The sequence below is a fragment of the Danio aesculapii genome, chromosome 15 (assembly GCF_903798145.1).
Source record: "Danio aesculapii chromosome 15, fDanAes4.1, whole genome shotgun sequence".
NCBI classification, from domain to species: Eukaryota; Metazoa; Chordata; class Actinopteri; order Cypriniformes; family Danionidae; genus Danio; species Danio aesculapii.
Genome location: NC_079449.1, coordinates 26,688,194 through 26,705,916, shown reverse-complemented (window position 1 = coordinate 26,705,916; position 17,723 = coordinate 26,688,194). Strand labels below are relative to the sequence as shown.

Genomic DNA, 17,723 nt, shown 5'->3' with positions numbered 1-17,723 from the left:
ATTGTTTAATGTTTATTTTTCACTTTATTAATTAAACCCTTTATTAATTAGAGGACAAGAGGTAATACATATTCAAATTGTTTATCACTTATCAGCTTCATAATTTGGGACTGTTGTAAGTAGCAGACGCACGTCATTAATATTGAACTTATAATGACGTATATTTTTGTCAAGTAACATCAATGTTCATTGTTGCCAACGGTGCAACATTTTGTTGCTACATTTAGCAAATTTTTCAGACTAACGTTGATCCAGCAATTTTCAAAAGGGACCTAACAACATATTTTGTTGTGAAAAATGAGACACGTGTTAGCTTTTTATCTGTTTGGTAATATGCCTCAGTGAACCGAATTCATATTTTTAATTCAATTACATCTAATTTATTAATCAAACTTGTTAGTATGTTTTCAGTTTTTAGAGTGGTTCTCAATGACATTTGTGATATTAAATAAATGGTGACAGGTTTGCTTTCCTGCACCTACACTGTAAAACCCAATAAGTTAAGGCAACTCAAACCGTTTGAGGAAACCGATTGCTTCAAACCATTTGAATTAAAAAAGCTAATCTATATGAGTACTGTGAACTTACTCCATTTAAGTTGAAGTAATGAGGTATTTAATTAACTCATTGACTTCAACACTGAGTTCAAAACTCTTTTCAAATGGGTAGATTTAACTTTCAGTCAATTTTGAGTTAACTACACTCATTTCATTTGATAAAGTTGACTGTGGGGTTTTACAGTGTATTAATGGATCACAATGAAAGAGTGCACATATTTTTTTTTATTTTACTGTTTAACTTCTATGTATGAGCTGTTGTATGATACAATACTAACTATGCACCAAGTTTTACGGACACCTACAAATGTCTTTTTTAAAGAAACTGTTTTGTGAACACTCGCACTGTCTGTCTGTGCTGTAGATTTGCCAGATTAATTAATATTTTTGGCGCAAACATGCATTCACAATGGAACGAACCATTGTAGGGGTGGTCAAATGTATATTAAAGTTATCAATTATTTTAATTATTAATATTACTTAAGATACATATCAGAGCAAATTTTCAGCCAGGCAGCCCAAGGGTTTCCAGTGAACTGTCTTTCCATTACAAAATTGTCATGTTTAAGATCTGATTTGTTTAAAAAATTAGAGATCTTCACTGCTTGTTAGATATAGGAAGTGAAGTGGGTCTCAGATCAGACAAGAAGCACTGCATTAAATTCCATCTTCCCCTGTCATGCCTTTAAAATATGACAGTTTATTTTACCCCAGTATTTTCAATGGAATTTCAGCGCTAGCCTGTTGCCACTGACAGTCTTTCCGTTGTTCTTCTTTACAACGGTCTTTCATCTTGTTTTATGATTAAACAACTAAATGAATGCTTAAGTCTATTTAACTGAATGTATTGTAATTACATTAAAACATTGATGCTGTAAAAACAACCATGTGAAATTGAAAATAGTCATATTAAGGTTTCACCGGAAGTTTATCGATGACTTTAAAACTGTAGCTGTGCACAGAGCCCATTCGCACTACTTGTACCTATAATTGTTGATCAGCATGGTAACGTTACACTGTAAGAAAACAACATGAAGGGAAATAAAAGGTAGCCTCTGGTAATTTTCTGTTTACTGATATTCATGTGACAAAAAAATTCAATGCTTAATAACGAATAATAATAATAATAAAATAAAACAATAAAATATAATTAAATAATAAAATATTTTATATATAAATAATAAAATATTTAATAGGCCTGCGGTTAATTGTGCATTAGTTTTAAAGACTAGGGTGTAGAATGGTACCAACCTCCAATGTTTACACCTACAATTATTCTGAATGTTTAGGTTTACCTGAAAGGAAGATACAAAATGTAATTGTTAAAAAGTCATTGTAACTGTTCGATAATATCTATATTACTTTATTACTACGAGTTGTAAATTACTATCTATTTTATGAACAAGTCTAATACTAATATTATGCTGCAACAAATCAAACTGCTAAAAATGAGTTGGCAACCAATTGTGAATCTGTAAATTCAGATGTTGCTATTAGAAAAGTCTGCCATAATAAAAGAATTGCAACTCTCCGTGTTTGCAAACAAAATATTGCATTGGGTTTAACGGAGAAGAGTTAAACTTACAATAACAAATTGTGCAACATGTTGTTATGTGACGATGACTATCAGTTACTATAAAATTGTAAAATATATATAGTCATTTTATAATGTCATATAATGTCATTTATATTAGGCCATTTAATAAATCTACCCTGTCATTTAAATTCATTATTACGTAGTGCTGAAAGTGTGTGAAATGTGAAAATGTATTACATAATTAAGTCACCATAAGGTCATAGTCCACACACTCTGCTGAAGTCATTAATTCAGGGTCCAAGTTCATTCATTTTGAAGCACATCACAAAAAATTATGAGGTCATAAGTAGTAAGCATGGAGTGTACTTTGCATTTATGTTTTTAAACGTACTGTTTTGGACTCCAAAATGTATTATTACACTGTTAGGTCGTGAATATTAGCCATAATAACTCACTTGCACGGCTCAGTTTTTGCTTATGTAAGCGTTTTTTGTGTTAATTTGCGCTTGCTTATAGTGATATGGTCCTTTGAATCCTGCAGGTTCAACTTTAACCCAGATATCGCAATCGTTTTAGACTGGCCATGGCCTTCTCGCCTACTGGATCCATCAAAGGAATGAAGCCAAATGATGTGAAAAACAAGGTTTGTTGTTTTAGCGTCGCCTCGCTTGTTTGAATACAGAGTGCCTGATATTCTCCTGGCCTGCCAAATCATTTGAGAAAATGCACACTAGGAGAAAATTTCTGCTTGGACTTTGAACTTTTCCTCATATTCTGCAACTTGTGACTGATTTCATGTTTTCATATCTGCTAAAAGACATTTAAAGCACAGCCAAAGTTATTAATCAGTTTCATGGTTTCACTTGTGGCCTGTAAGCAGACCTGGCAGCATCAGGTTGCATCTTTCTACCTATTGGCATGTGTGATACTTTATCTGTAGACTGGTCATGAATCATTTAGGATGGCAGGGAAAGGGCTTCCTGTATGCCTTTGAAAGTCTCTGAGCCCTGGACAGCAGACAGAGATGATGTGCCTCTGCTGGCCTTCGCTGCTTTACTGGTTATTCACACTTAACACGGCCATTGGATCAAACATAACTCTGAGACTTTCTGAAAGATCTTCCTGCAGACCAGGTAAATTGCCTTTTTTCTGGGACACAAGAGGGTGAAATGCAGCAAGTGGGTGTTTAGGGGACTAAATAAATAACATGCCAACTTGAATACTTGTTTTCTTTATTTTACAAATGTATTTTATGAATACGTAGTTGTTTTGTGTTATTTTAACCTTGTTCTGTACTGTTAAACTGTGAAGATGCATTATATATTTATTTTTATTTATTTTTATTCAAATGTCAAAAATATCAAATTTTAAGAAAAATAAAAAATCTGAGCCGGCAGTTAGCTCTCTGCAACTCTCTCATTGTCGCCCACTGAAGCTAAGCAGGGCTGCACCCAGTCAGTACCTGAAATGGGAGACAACATAAGAAAGCTATTCACCTTATTCTCCACGTACGAGTGGGCGCAGCCATTTGAATCATTTTGGCTCGAGACTTCCGGTCTCATCACTTCCATTCATTTTTAGACGTTAAAAACGGCTTGTTTTGTTGTTTGGTGTTGCAAACTGATATTTTCCTATTATATTATTCTACTTTGTCTGTATAGTCATGGAAACACTTGTTTGTAGAGTACGTAGTTTGACCGTTTTTTACTGTTTATTATTCCTAGTCATTTCTCCCATAGACAGCTGAATCGGAAGTTCTAAAACAGTCGCAAAAATGAGCGCACTTCCGCATTGAAGTATAAGGTCAATAGGTTGCTGTCAGAAGTGATGTTAGTGAGACCAGCAGGGGCCGCTCAACCCGTGGTCTGAGTGGGACTAACGCCCCAGTATAGTGAATGGGACTCTATACTGCTCACTGAGTGCCATCGTTTGGATGAGACGTTAAACTGAGGCCCTGACTCTCAGTGGTTGTTAAAAATCCCAGGATGTCTTTCATAAAGAGTAGGGATTTAAATTTGCCCACAAGCCTCCTAACCATCCCGATATCATAATTGGCCCATATCATAATTGGCTTCATCACTCTGTCTCCTCTCCACCAATCAGCTGGTGTGTGGTGTGAAGTCTGGTGCAATATGGCTGCCGTCATGTCATCCAGGTGAATGCTGCACACTGGTGGTGGATGAGGAGATCCCCCCAAAAATGTGTAAAGTACGTTGACTGTCTAGAAAAGCACCATATAAATATAATGTATTATTATTATTATTATTAGAATGTTTGAATGACAATACTTTTTCAACTAAGCTGTCAATATAAAAACATAATATATAGTTAGTCTGAAAAACAAGTAAGTCTGAAACAGTCTAAACGTGTACTTGAGTAGCTCCTTTCTACTAGGCTAAAACAGAATAAAAATAAATATAAATAAAATATATACAGAACGTAAAGATTTGGTAACTGGACTAGATTTTCTATCTGATAACCTTTTAATTTTATGCACTTTTAAGGATTTTACTGCCTGGAAGGAGGCGAGGGTCCCATTCCCTGTCCCAGAGGAACGTTTGGGCCAAGTTCCTGGGCCACAACCATAAACAGCTGTATCAGCTGCCCACCACACCACTATGGGCCTAGGGAAGGCTTGAGCAATTGCCTGCCCTGTGGGCCTTGGTCACATCAGCCTCAGCCGGGACAGGACAGCTGTACATGTCTGCAAGAAGGTCAAGTCTTCCAGGTAATAACCCACTGCAGTGTTTACATGCCTTCCAATGAGTTTGCAGCCATGTAGAGAAGCAATCTGCAGCCGTCTGCTCATGTTTCCGCCTGGTGGGAGTCTGGTTACCAACTCTCACTGCTGCTGAAGGCTCTTTTCATCAGCTACCAGTCACAGGGATGTGAGTCAGGATTTGTTGTCTGTGTCTCTAACTGCTGTCTTCTGAATGTAGGCCAGTGATGGGCAGTGCGCCTGTATGTTGGGATACACAATGAAAGGAGAAGCCTGTGTGCTGAACGTCTACGAGATTTGCAAAGACGGAAGAGCACGTAACCAGCATGGAGACTGTCTGGACCACAAACAATGGAAGCAGTATTGCTCACAGCAGGTGAGGAAACAGAGGACATATTGGAAGGTGTGTACTACAGTCATGCTGTTTGCACAGGGAGGATGACGTACTTGCAGTGTTGCCATTGAATTTTTCATGAATGGCACGTGACAAGTTATTTTCCTCTTGAAGGTCATTCATTGGATGTTTCCTGAGTTTTGAATGGTTTACCAGCAAGTCAGTGACCTAAAATACCTCCTCTTGTCAAACACATAAAAGTGCCTCACATGTATCAGTGCACCTGATGTGTGACTTACCCTTGGACCCAAAGTCATTTCATGACTTCCAGTTGGTTCAAATGAAAGCTGCAAGATTTTAAGTCAAGCCCCAGCACGGCCCATGATTTTAGATGTCTTCCATTGGCTGCAAGGTAAATTAGGATTTGAATCAGTGAATTTAAAGCATATGCATGGATATGTACCTGCTTCCATTTCTGACTTGTTCAGACTGACAAGTGTAAGATCTGCAAATCAAAATTGGTACAAATTTATCGTGATATTTAGTTTTAAAAATATTGTCAAGCCAAGCTGAGCTTTATTGTCATTCCATATATGGTAGTACTAGATATACAAAAATATCGTGCCTCGCATGACCACTGTTCTGCATAAGTAAACATAAATAGAACACAACACTGGATGTAAGAGCTATTTTAACCTATACATATCTAAAATACCGCAGCAGTAATCTAACTATAAACTGCTAACTCTGTATATATACATAGTTAAACTATACACACAACCTAAGACAGACTATACAAGTACTTTAGATAAGACAAATTGTGCAAGATATTGTGCAAAGGAGGTATTTTAAGGTTGAGGAAAACATGTAGTGCAACATGATTTTGGTACATTCACAAGTAAATACTAGGTGCGTCTCAAATCACATTTTAAATAGTAGCTGTGTCCCATTTGGCACACTATGCACTTATGTGTTATGTACTTATGCACTTACACTCACAGCATAGTATATGAATGTAGTGTCACCCCAAATGGAACATTAATATTTTTTAATAAGCAAAATTCAAACCATTTCCCAGATTACGTTGATGGTTGCCAAATTAGTGAAAAGAATGACCAAAGTACCAGATAATAGCTGCCTAAGTATAACCGCATTCACCATTGGGAGGCGCTATAATCTCTCGTAGGAGAATACTTTCATAATCCAAAATAAAGTAATCCAACATGAGCACTCGCAAGCTCCGCATCTTCCGATACATGAGCAAAGACGTGAGTGTGTGAAGTGTCCAAATTTCCACACTTCATTTAACGGTTGAATAAGTTCCTGATCCGGGTATTTAAAGAGCACTTATTATTTTTAGAATTTTCAGGGTGAACGCACTACTTACACTATTTATACTACAAATTGGAGTAGAATAGTGCATAAGGATGTGATTTGGGACACACCTAGTGTAGGTAGTGCATTCACACTGAAAACTCTTAAAATAAAGTGTGGAATGTTGTACACTTCACGCAATCAATGGCCGCAGCTTTGCTCACCTAGTGGAAGAGGCGGAGCTTTCAGGCAATGATGTTGTATTACTTTAAGGCTGCGTCCTAAATTGCATACTTCCATACTATATAGTACGCTAAAATCAGTAAGTGAGTCGAGTAGTATGCCTGAATTCATAGAATTCGAAAAACAGTATGCGTGAAGTGTGCAACCGATGCACACTATGCTAACCCTATGATGCCCCGTTGAGAGAATTCATGTTAGTGAAGCGACGCAACTGATGTGGGTAGGTCACATGATCATGACAAAATAGTGGATGTAGTACGTCCAAGTTCCATTCATACTGCTCACATTCATATGATTCAATTGATTCATTCAGTAAACAAAACAAAGTATGAGTCACTGAATCATTTGTTCAAGAGATTTGTTCAAATATGCTGAAGTCTTCATGAGCGAGTCGTTCATTCAAGAGATCGTTTCAAATTTGCTTGATCCTTTAATAAAACAAGTGAGTGAGTCAACTATTTTTTGTGAAAAAATATTGAATGGTCTTTTCTAAAATCGACAGGAGCTACTAAAATTTTATCAGGCCCAATGTTACTTGCATGCCATTTCATTTGCGTCAGAAGAAACCCAATCTCTGTTATTCTGAATCATGTTGCTCTGCTGTGTAAACAATGTCAGCAGTTTTGAGTCCAGTGTGATTAGCATTCACTAGTATTTCCAGGAACAAGATAATACAATCAAGATTAAGAGAACAACATAAAACCCCATCTGTATGAGGTAGTTTTTACAGCTTATGGATAGTTGTTCATTGTTCTGTATGTCTCTGCAGGTGTGTTCATCCCCTGACCTGTATGAGGGTTATGACGTCTCTTGGGTTGTGTATGTGCAGAGGTTTGCCCAGGTCTGAGCCGGACAAGGCTGAATGTGCAGGCTGGTGCCGGAGCCTTGTCACTCCGGTTCTACAACTGGTTTGCACTGGAAGTCTTTACTTGCTCTACACTGAGGCTAATCAACAGGTCAGTCCTGTTGACCACACAGATCTTAGTAAAGAGGGACAAAATATAACATTTTCAGTTTTTGTAATTGCGTGAAATATATGGTAATATGGTTAAATCCTCTTCATTTTTCATAGTACCTTGATATATTGATATTGTGTATATAATTTATATATATATATATTTATAATATATTATTATATATAATATATATATATATATATTATATATATATATATATATAATGTGTATGTAAATATATATGTAAATATATATATAGATTATTAAACATAAAGTGCACTGCATATGTTGAGGTAAGTACTGTTGTCAAAAATACAGAGAAAAGTCATACACAGGTATTATAATATATTATATTTTCATGGTATATTTTGTAAATGGATTATTTTGTAAATGATACTTCTTTTCTGATAATGTTATTTAGTGCTATATAATATTATTTATTATTACCTATAACCTATATTTAAACTGAAGTTCAAGGTGCAGTAGGTGATCTGCCTTAATGCTAACCGTTAGCATATCTTTGAAACATAGTCCCTGCCTTGCCATTCAAAGCTACGCCTCCTGAAATCATAAACGCACACCGTAAAGATGACAGTAGAACTACTAGTTCATGCCATACGTCAGTTAGAAAACTTTATAGTACTTTATAATACTATAATTGTGAATGAAAAACTAATAAAACCAACTTCACCTCAGTAAAGCAGGCTAGGCAGAATAGCGTTATTTACTTGTGTGTTGTTAAACTAAATAAAAATCGACACTATCATTGCTGTAAAAGGTTCCTTATGAAACTGAAAATAGTCACATCAGTCACTCACTGGAAGATTTCAGTGGCTGAACAAAACTTCTGTGCATATAACTCATTCATAAAACAGACAAAATCTACATCAGTTTTGAGTGACTAAAATAGTTTTAAAACATCACATTACCTGTCTAAAAGAAATACTTCAGCCATGGTGTCATCCTTCCTCCAGCGTGAAAAAGTAACTTCAATATTGATTCAGGATTTTAAAAAGTTTTGATTCAACATTTGTTTTTACTGCTGTGACTGTCTTGTGTGCACGTGAATGCAGCTTGTGTACATGCGCAAACGATGGATCTGCGTGAACGGCTGCGCAGATATACAAATCTACATTTATTGACAGACAGTTTGGGCTACTTATTAGACTTATGGGAATTATCAGCCTGACAAATTTTAATTGGGTGAACATTTTTAGTCTTATGTCTTAATCAGAATACATACATAAAACATAATTCCTTACATTTATATAGTGCTTTTCTAGGACTCAGAGCTTTTTACACAGTGGGGGGGAATCTCCTCATCCACCACCAGTGTGCAGCATCCCCCTGGATTTATTTCTACAAAATAAAACAAAAATATTTACTGAATAGCAAACTCAGCATATTAGCGTGATTTTGAAAGATTGCTTGACACTTGAAAGTGTTTGATACTGTAATACTACTGTATTAGAAGAATAATTACATATATTACAATAAATTAATATAGAAAATGGTTATTTTAAATTAAATTGTTACTGTTTTTGGTGTATTTCTGATCACTTTTTTTTTGTAATTTTTTTACAATTATAATTGTTTAATTTAGTTTCTTACAGGGCAACACATTTTTAAAACCTTGTTATTTAATATTTATTTTTTTATTGAAATATTATGCGATTTAAGGAAGGAAGCATTCAAATTAAAAGTACAACTATAAAAGATTTCACTCTGGTGAGGCTGACAGTCTCCAGCTGGTTTATAAAAGTAGAGCAAACACTTAAATCAACTTAATTAATCTTAATAAAGTAACACAACTTAAAACACAATACAATTACTAATAAAAAATAATGACTAAACTCAATTGATAAATATAATGGAAATGTCGAAAGCAGTATCACATTATGCCAGTAGAAGCTCCTCAGCAGCAACTGAAAACTGTATACACTTTCATAAACAAGTAAATATCATTTTTCATATGACAATTAAGTCCAAAAAAAAAAGAAGACGGGAAACACAGTACATATGGATAACCTTTCATCGAAGTACACAATATGAGGGATTTGTACAGGACATTGAGACACATGGCACAGCCCTGCTCATACACGCGCGAGAGCTCAAACAGCGTTAAATAACACTCTGACCTATTTGCATTAAGCTCCCCTTGTGTTTCTTAAAAGGTGAGCGTTGTCAGAAAGCATGCTTGAGAGCGTCCTCAAACACTGGGACTCCCGAGGGAGCTTTGAAATGCAGTACGCAGATCAACTTCTCCAGGCCGGTGTACACCGTTCAGACGGGCGGTGAGTGGACAGGAGGCGGAGAGAGGGTGTCCTGAGGGTGGTTGATCATTGGCCTGTGCTTTGTTTGCTGTTGTAACAGAGGCGGGTTTTATTGGACTGCTCAATTCTGTCCCTGTGGAGGTCCAGGAGGATGATTCTGGCACACAGGCAAGAGGCCGACAGCCATTTGAGCCCCTAGAGACAAAACAAAGGTAGCTAATAAAATAGTATGGTAAATATGGAGTAAAGTTTGCAGTATATTTTATTTTTTTTACTTTTTATTTATTATTTATTTATAATATTACTTATTTATGAAATCATAACACCCAATAGTGACATGATTTTCACACCATTTATTACATGGTCTGATGATGATCCAGAATTTGGTGATATTTCGGCACATGGGTCGAGGAGGAGTTTGCAAATGTAGTTTTTAATCAAAAATCAATCTGGTGGACAGCACAGGAAGTTTAACCAAATATGCCATATTTGGTATCAATGTTCTCTGCATGACCCAAGGAATAAGTTGAGATCAATTATACCACAATAAACAAATGCTAGTCTAAAGTTATTAGCACATTTTTGATTCATTTTGGATGGTTAGTGAATGGTTATAACTTGTGACCACTAAGTGGCGCTTGTTACAAAATTTATGTGTTGGGGTCATTGTGAGTTGCCACTGACACATCTAAAGTCTAGTGTCAATATGCTGAAGCATTGCAGAGTCGCAGATTTGGCATATTTGGTATCAATGGTCTCGGCATGATTCTAGGGAATATAACAAGACAAATGGCTTGTTAATGTTTAAAAAAGTTATTAGCATTTTTCAAGGTGGCGCTGCTCAAGATGTTTTTGAGTACCTTCAGGGCATGGTGACAAAAATGCATACCATGTTTTGTATCATACGTAAATATATTTGTGAGAATATAGCATTTTTTGACAAAAATCTAAATGGCGGACGCAACAAAATGGCTGACCTGGAAAAATCAGACATCATTCGACTCGACATGTCCAATTTTGCAAGCTCTAGGTTAGATTTGTTCGCATGTTAAACGCAAACAGTTAGTCTAATCAATTTGATTCAATAACTCCTTTGTCACCATGGTCTGTAGATCATGTGATTCAATTTTGGTCCAAATCAGATAAATGGCCTAGAGCTAGTTCGCTCAAAGTTTTGTGAAAAATTCAAAATAGTGAAAAAATGTTAATATCATCAAAGTGTCTTGTAAAAAATGTTTCTCGAACACCAATCAGAATTGAAATAAAATGTTAATTAAAGTTTCAATTAAATTGAAAATTAAATTGAAATATTAACAAATTCCTCTTAAATTGGACTTGATTTGAGTTTACTTCTTTATATTTTATTCATGTATTGTATATGTAAATGTAAATTGTATATTGTAAATGTACATGTAATCACATGAAAATAAAAGGAATTCACTCTGTAAATAAATTATTTTGCATTGTGTCTGATTCATCAAGATCTTTTTCAAAGATCTAGGCCCGAGACAAGGGTTTAAACAGTGAAAGGTGTGCATAAAAATATAGAATCGTGAAAAAAATGGGAGCACAACTTTTAAAATATTTTTCTTGAGCAGCAAAATCATCCTGTTTGAAAGATTTAAAGAGTTTAAATGTTACACTGAATGCAATAATTCTGAATATTTATTGTTTATCACAGGTAATAAATTACTTTTTAAATATTTTTAATGTAGATAATCATTTAAATTGCAATAATATTTCACAATTTGCAACAATATATGGCTTAAATACCTAAATAAATGCAACCTTGTTGAGCAGACGAGACTTCTTTAAAAAACACTTTTTGCCTGTAGTTCATGTATGGTCACACTTTATTTTAATGGTCCGTTTGTGGAATTTGAGTTACATTGCATCTTACATGCCAACTAGTTCTCATTAGATTAAAAGTAGACTGTTGGGGTTGGGGTTAGTGTAAGTTGACAGTGTACTTACAAAGTTTCTTATAGTCGCTTAAAGTCTGTTGAAGGAGAGAAGCTATCAACAGATATTAAGCAGACAGAATACTAATACTCAAATGTACCCTCAAATAAAGTGTTACCCATTGTATGTTTTCCAATCCCATTTATTGACATCTTCAATAAATGTTTTTATCAGAAAACGTTCAAAGTGGAAGACTGGGACTCTCTCTGGTCCAGTAAATCATCAGTGTTCAGGACATCTGAAGAGTATTGAACCCGACAGCATGTCTTCATCCAGGAGACGTTCTGCTCTTCACCGTGACCCAGCATGCACTACCCTCAGTATGATGTGTAAGTACTAAACATGACCTGTGATTAGATTGTCTCAGTTCCTGAGAGTCATTGCCTGCTTCTTCCACAGAGACAGCTTGTACAACATAATGCTGCGTTTGACTGGGGAGCCTTCAGATTACTTCATCATGATCAGCAGCTGGACAGACCTGCCCACTCTCTGTTCTCCATCAGTCTCCATGAGCCCGGCGTTTACACCTTCAAACTCAGCAGCCAGAAGTACAGACACATGGTATTATCGTCTGATTTCATGTTATAGGTCACAGGTGTCAAATTCAGTTTCTGGAGGACCGCAGCTCTGCTAAAGTTTAGTTCCAACACATTTACCTGTAGGTTTCACACAAAACTGAGGACTCAATTAGTTTGATCCGGTGTGTTTATTACAGTTTTGTAACAAAACTGTGCAGAGCTGCGGCCTCCAAGAGCTGGAATTGACAACCTGTGTTATAGGTGGACAACATTTCATCTTTGATGCCGAAATGCATCACTATTATTCAAGTTATATGTATATTTGTGTGTGTGTGTGTGTGTGTGTGTTGTGTGTGTGTGTGTGTGTTTAGAGAATTCTAAAGATCAGAATTTATTTAAAATACTGAAACTAAAAATAAATTTTCAATAACTAAACTTATTTGGGGGGCATTTTTTTCAGTATTCTAAAAAAAATGCATCGCAGCTGTTGGACATTTTTCATTATAATTATTTTGACAGTAATTATGAAATTGTTTGAATGAAATTGAATGTTTCATATTATGGATGCAGTATTATTATTCATTCATTCATTTTCTTTTCAGCTTAGTCCATTTATTAATCTGGGCTCGCCACAGCGGAATGAACCGCCAATTTATCAAGCACATGTTTTACACAGCGGATGCCCTTCCAGCTGCAACTCATCATTGGGAAACATCCAAATATCTGAAAAAAGTAGTTGCCAAAAAAACAACAACTAAAAACTAAATTAAAATGAACTAACATTGTATAGACAAATGTAAAAAAAATGCAAAATTAATACAAATTGTTAACAACCTCAAAAAAACCTAAGCATTATCATAATCTAAAATAAAATCCTTAGCATTTAAAACTAGTTCAAAAACTTAAACTTAAAAGTACAATAGCTACTTATTGATACTGAAATCACACTGCACAGGTATGATTCATTTATATGTGTGACCACAAAACCAGTCATATTTTGCACAGGTACGTTTTTAGCAACAGACAAAAATGCATTGTATAGGTTAAAATGATCGATTTGACCTTTATGTCAAAAATATTTCGATTATCAAGCAAAGATCACGTTCCATAAAAAGATATTTTGTAAATTCCTGCCATAAATATATCAAAACTCAATTATTATTAGTAATGTGCATTGCAGAGAGCTTTATATGGACAAATTTAAAGGCAAATTTCTCAAAAAATAGATTTTTTTTTCAGACTCCAGGGGCACTATCATACATTCGGCACAATAAGGCGCAAGACCTGTTTGCCGCGATTTGTTGCTATTTTCAGACCAGCGCAGCCCTAATTGTCACATTTTGCACCACTTTGTTTAAATAGCAAATCATGGGTGTGCTGGTCTAAAATAGAGGTTTGTTAAGGCTCTTAACACACAGTGTTTGCGCATTACTATTTTGAAGAACTGAAATAGGCTGCGCCATTGACCATCTAAAAGCAGGTCTAAAGTCCAGCAAAAAGTGCGTTAGTTATGTGCCTATGTGGGTTCAAAGCTTACACCTTGCTTAAGACATACAGGATGTATGGCAATACACAAATGCCTTTACATATGACAAAAAAATAAAGGATTATAATGTTACATATATAGTTATTTTCTACATAAATATAAAAACTACTTCCTCCATGCCTTATCTCAGGGGGCTTTTTCAGTTCATTCATGACAATTTGCAGTTGTATATTGTTATTATTATTAGCAGTATTATTTATTATATGCATGTTTATATTTGGTTTAATAAAAACAAGTTTAGATTTGTTTACCTGTCGGGTTTTGGAGATGTATGCGTCACCATATGGGCCATAAGAATAAGAAGTGTGTTTGGATTTATCTCAGCTTTATCAATACACCTCCATTATTGTTCATTTATTCGTTTCTGTAATTTAGAACTAAATTTAGAAATAGTTTTGAAACAATCTTTGTGCTTAAGAAACAAAATTAAATATATAAATTTCCAAAATCATTAAATATATCTTAAAGGGGATAGGAGATGAGACTCTGATTGGTTTAATGCACGTTATACTCAAAACAAACCCATAACTTATTAAGTGAATAAGCACAACCCTGTTAGATCTTAAACTGTTAGATCATAACTTAATTGTTGCGCTACGCATTTTGCAGTACGCCACTGACCATGCGCTTTAGACTTTGCACCTAGATCATTAAAATAGTGCCCCAGGTTTCAAATAGCTGTTGGGCTTCTAAAAACAATGTATGGACCTATCAAACCATACATCAATGGAAAGCTTATATATTCAGCTTTCAGTTGATGTTTCGATTTCAAAAACTGACTCTTATAAATATATATATATCCTTTGTTTGAACTTAATCAACCTTTCTTGTTTGTTTCCTTCAGTATGTGAGGGTGGTTCCTGCAGGTGGAGAGTGTTATGACACTGGGCCTTTCTTCCCTTCTGACACACACCATTTGACCCGCATGGGCATCGCTCTGAGGCGCCAACTGCTGCTCCATCCCGATTGGCTGACCATCGGTGGGCTTTTAGCAGGAGCTGTGCTAGTCCTGTGTCTGTGCGTCATCATATTGGCAAGTGATAATGAAGGTTTAACAAAAACCTTAGGCTTGACAAAGCTTGGCTCGTTGAAGTGGCTGAACATTGTGTGCTTACAGGTCCTGTTCAGGGAGTATGGCTGGCCTGAGAAAGTGCCAGCGCAGGCCAGGTACCGTCATCTGCAGCTCCGGTACAACATGGATGACTATTCATCCAAGGGCTCCAGGGTGGTGGCGGTGAAAAAGGCACACCGAAATCTGCAGGTGGGGCTGATGGAGGATTCGGGGCAGAGAGGTAAACCACTGACGTCATACAACAGCAGACATGCTGGAGACTTCTTTTAGTACTAGTAGTGCCAGGGGCTATACATGCTTAGATCTGACCTCTATTATTCAAGAGCACATCTGAACCTGGAGGGCCTGGATCCTTAAAGGGATACGGTAGTTGAAAATCTAGTCACTGTTTACTCACTCTCAAGCTATTCCAAAACAATGAGTTTCTTTTTTCTGTTGAACACAAAAGAAGATGTTTTTAAGATTGTTGACAACCTGTAGCTGTTGGTTTCCATAGTGTTTTTTTCATACTTTGGATGTCAGTGGCTACCTTTTTCAACATTTGTCAGGTTATCTTCTTTTGTGTTTAACAAAAGACAGAAACTGAAGGAGAGTAGGGTGGCACGGTGGCTCAGTTGTTAGCACTGTCGCCTCACAACAAGAAGGTCACTGGTTTGAGTCCTGGCTGGGCCAGTTGGCATTTCCATGTGACATTTGCATGTTTTCCCTGTGTTGGCGTGGATTCCTCCGGGTGCTCTGGTTTCCCCCCACAGTCCAAATATGTGGTATAGGTGAATTGGATGAACTAAATTCACATGAAATTACAGGAGTTTTCAGAGAGAAATAACAAAACGGGAGGGTGGCGGGAGATGGGTCTGAAATACGAGAGACTCCTGGGAAAAACAGGACTGTTGGCAGGTATGCTGATAAACAATGGACTAAGCTGAAGGAAAATTAATGTGTATGACAAAAAGCATAAATTCGCCAGTTTTAATTTTTTTTGATGAACTATCCCTTTAATGCCTCATGTATAGCCTATTTCCATGAAAATAAACATTACTAAAGGGTAAGTTCGCAAAAATGTTTTGATTTCTTAAATCAGTTGATCAAAACTTGTAAAATTGATCTAAAATCTGAAAAAAGTGAAATACAGTAACTGTACCGAGCACTTGGTATTGTTATTGATGCTTGATTTATTTTGTAAAACCTTTTGTAACTTTGGGCGACGCAGTGGTGCAGTAGGTAGTGCTGTCGCATCACAGCAAGAAGGTCGCTGGTTCGAGCCTCGGCTGGGTCAGTTGGCGTTTCTGTGTGGAGTTTGCATGTTCTCCCTACGTTCGCGTGGGTTTCCTTCAGGCGCTGCGGTTTCCCCCACAGTCCAAAGACATGTGGTACAGGTGAATTGGGTAAGCTAAATTGTCTGTAGTGTGAATGAGTGTGTGTGGATGTTTCCCAGAGATGGGTTGCAGCTGGAAGGGCATCCACTGCGTAAAAACGTGCTGGAAAATGATGAACTTTTGTAACTTTAGTTCTATTTAATAGTTCCTTGTTGACTACAATTAATACATGAGAAAGTACTGTCCTGTATTTGAATAATAGTATTGAACTTCAGTGTGTAAAATTTATAAACAAGCATTGTGATATATCTAAAGCACAGTAGCCAAAAAAGACAAACATTTTTCAATGGGTATATGCACACAGACGTTTAATTTTCAACCAGCCAGACCCAGGGCTTCTAGTCACCTGTCTTTTCATTATAAAATCGCCACATTTAAGGTCTGATTTCTTAAAAAATCAGTGATCTTCACTTCCTGATAGATATACGATATGAAATGGGTCTCAGACTGGACAAGAAGCACTGCATTAAATTCCCTGCCATGTCTTTAAAATATGACAGTTTATCTCACCCCAGTATTTTCAATGGAATTTCTGCGACAGAGTTAGCGCTTACACAGTCTTTCATCTTTTTTTACGCTCGAACAACTAAATGAACCCTGAACTCAATTTAACTGGATGTATTTTAATGACATTACAACACTAGTGTTAATATGTTAAGTTTTCACCGGAAGTTTATCATTGGCTGAAAAACACTAGCTGTACATATACCTCATCTAAGCCAGTCTGAAAATGTAATAGCTTGGCTTCAGACATGTTTTTGAACATTATCAGATTTCCTGGAATCCCCCTATGCTTCACAATGGAGCTGAAAAATTACAAACACATCCTCAAATGTTCTTTTCTTTATTTACTTCAGCGGCATTTGAACATCAACTGCCAGCAGTGCCAACATCTTTATCTGCTCAAGATAACTGTGATATCAGTCTACATTAGTGACGGCTGTGGTAAACTGAACTATTTAACCTCATGCTTTGGCACGTTTCTTTTAGGACAGTGTTTCCCAACCCTGTTTCTGAAAGCACATAAAACAGTACAATATTCACACTTGTGCATCCTTAGAGTCATTTTTGATGTTTCATGTTATTTCTTGTGATCATATTTGCTGTGTTAATGCAAACAGCTCGTATTTGACCATTTTTGTTGTTGTAATTTTAATATTTTACCTCAATTTCCTTACATAAATATAATTTAGACTAAGTACAACAAATAGCTTCACTTAGAGCTTCATGACAAAGCCTTTCCCTTTGCAATATTTCATCTGATGCACCCTAAAATACTTCTTTGTTAACATGCATCCATTTTGAGGTCAAAGCTG

At 36.1% G+C, this 17,723-nt stretch overlaps 1 protein-coding gene across 1 annotated transcript in view; it reads left to right on the top strand.

Moving 5' to 3' along the window:
- Window positions 1-2,965: 2,965 nt before the first annotated feature.
- LOC130242138 (uncharacterized) overlaps window positions 2,966-17,723 on the top strand; it is a 34,016-nt gene continuing 19,258 nt past the window's right edge. Inside the window, 10 exon segments of the mRNA XM_056474159.1 lie at window positions 2,966-3,227; window positions 4,599-4,822; window positions 5,034-5,189; window positions 7,474-7,508; window positions 7,510-7,688; window positions 9,835-9,954; window positions 10,034-10,101; window positions 12,295-12,456; window positions 14,804-14,992; window positions 15,077-15,300. Of these exon segments, the coding sequence (XP_056330134.1) occupies window positions 3,119-3,227; window positions 4,599-4,822; window positions 5,034-5,189; window positions 7,474-7,508; window positions 7,510-7,688; window positions 9,835-9,954; window positions 10,034-10,101; window positions 12,295-12,456; window positions 14,804-14,992; window positions 15,077-15,300 (1,466 nt within the window). The 5' untranslated portion in view covers window positions 2,966-3,118.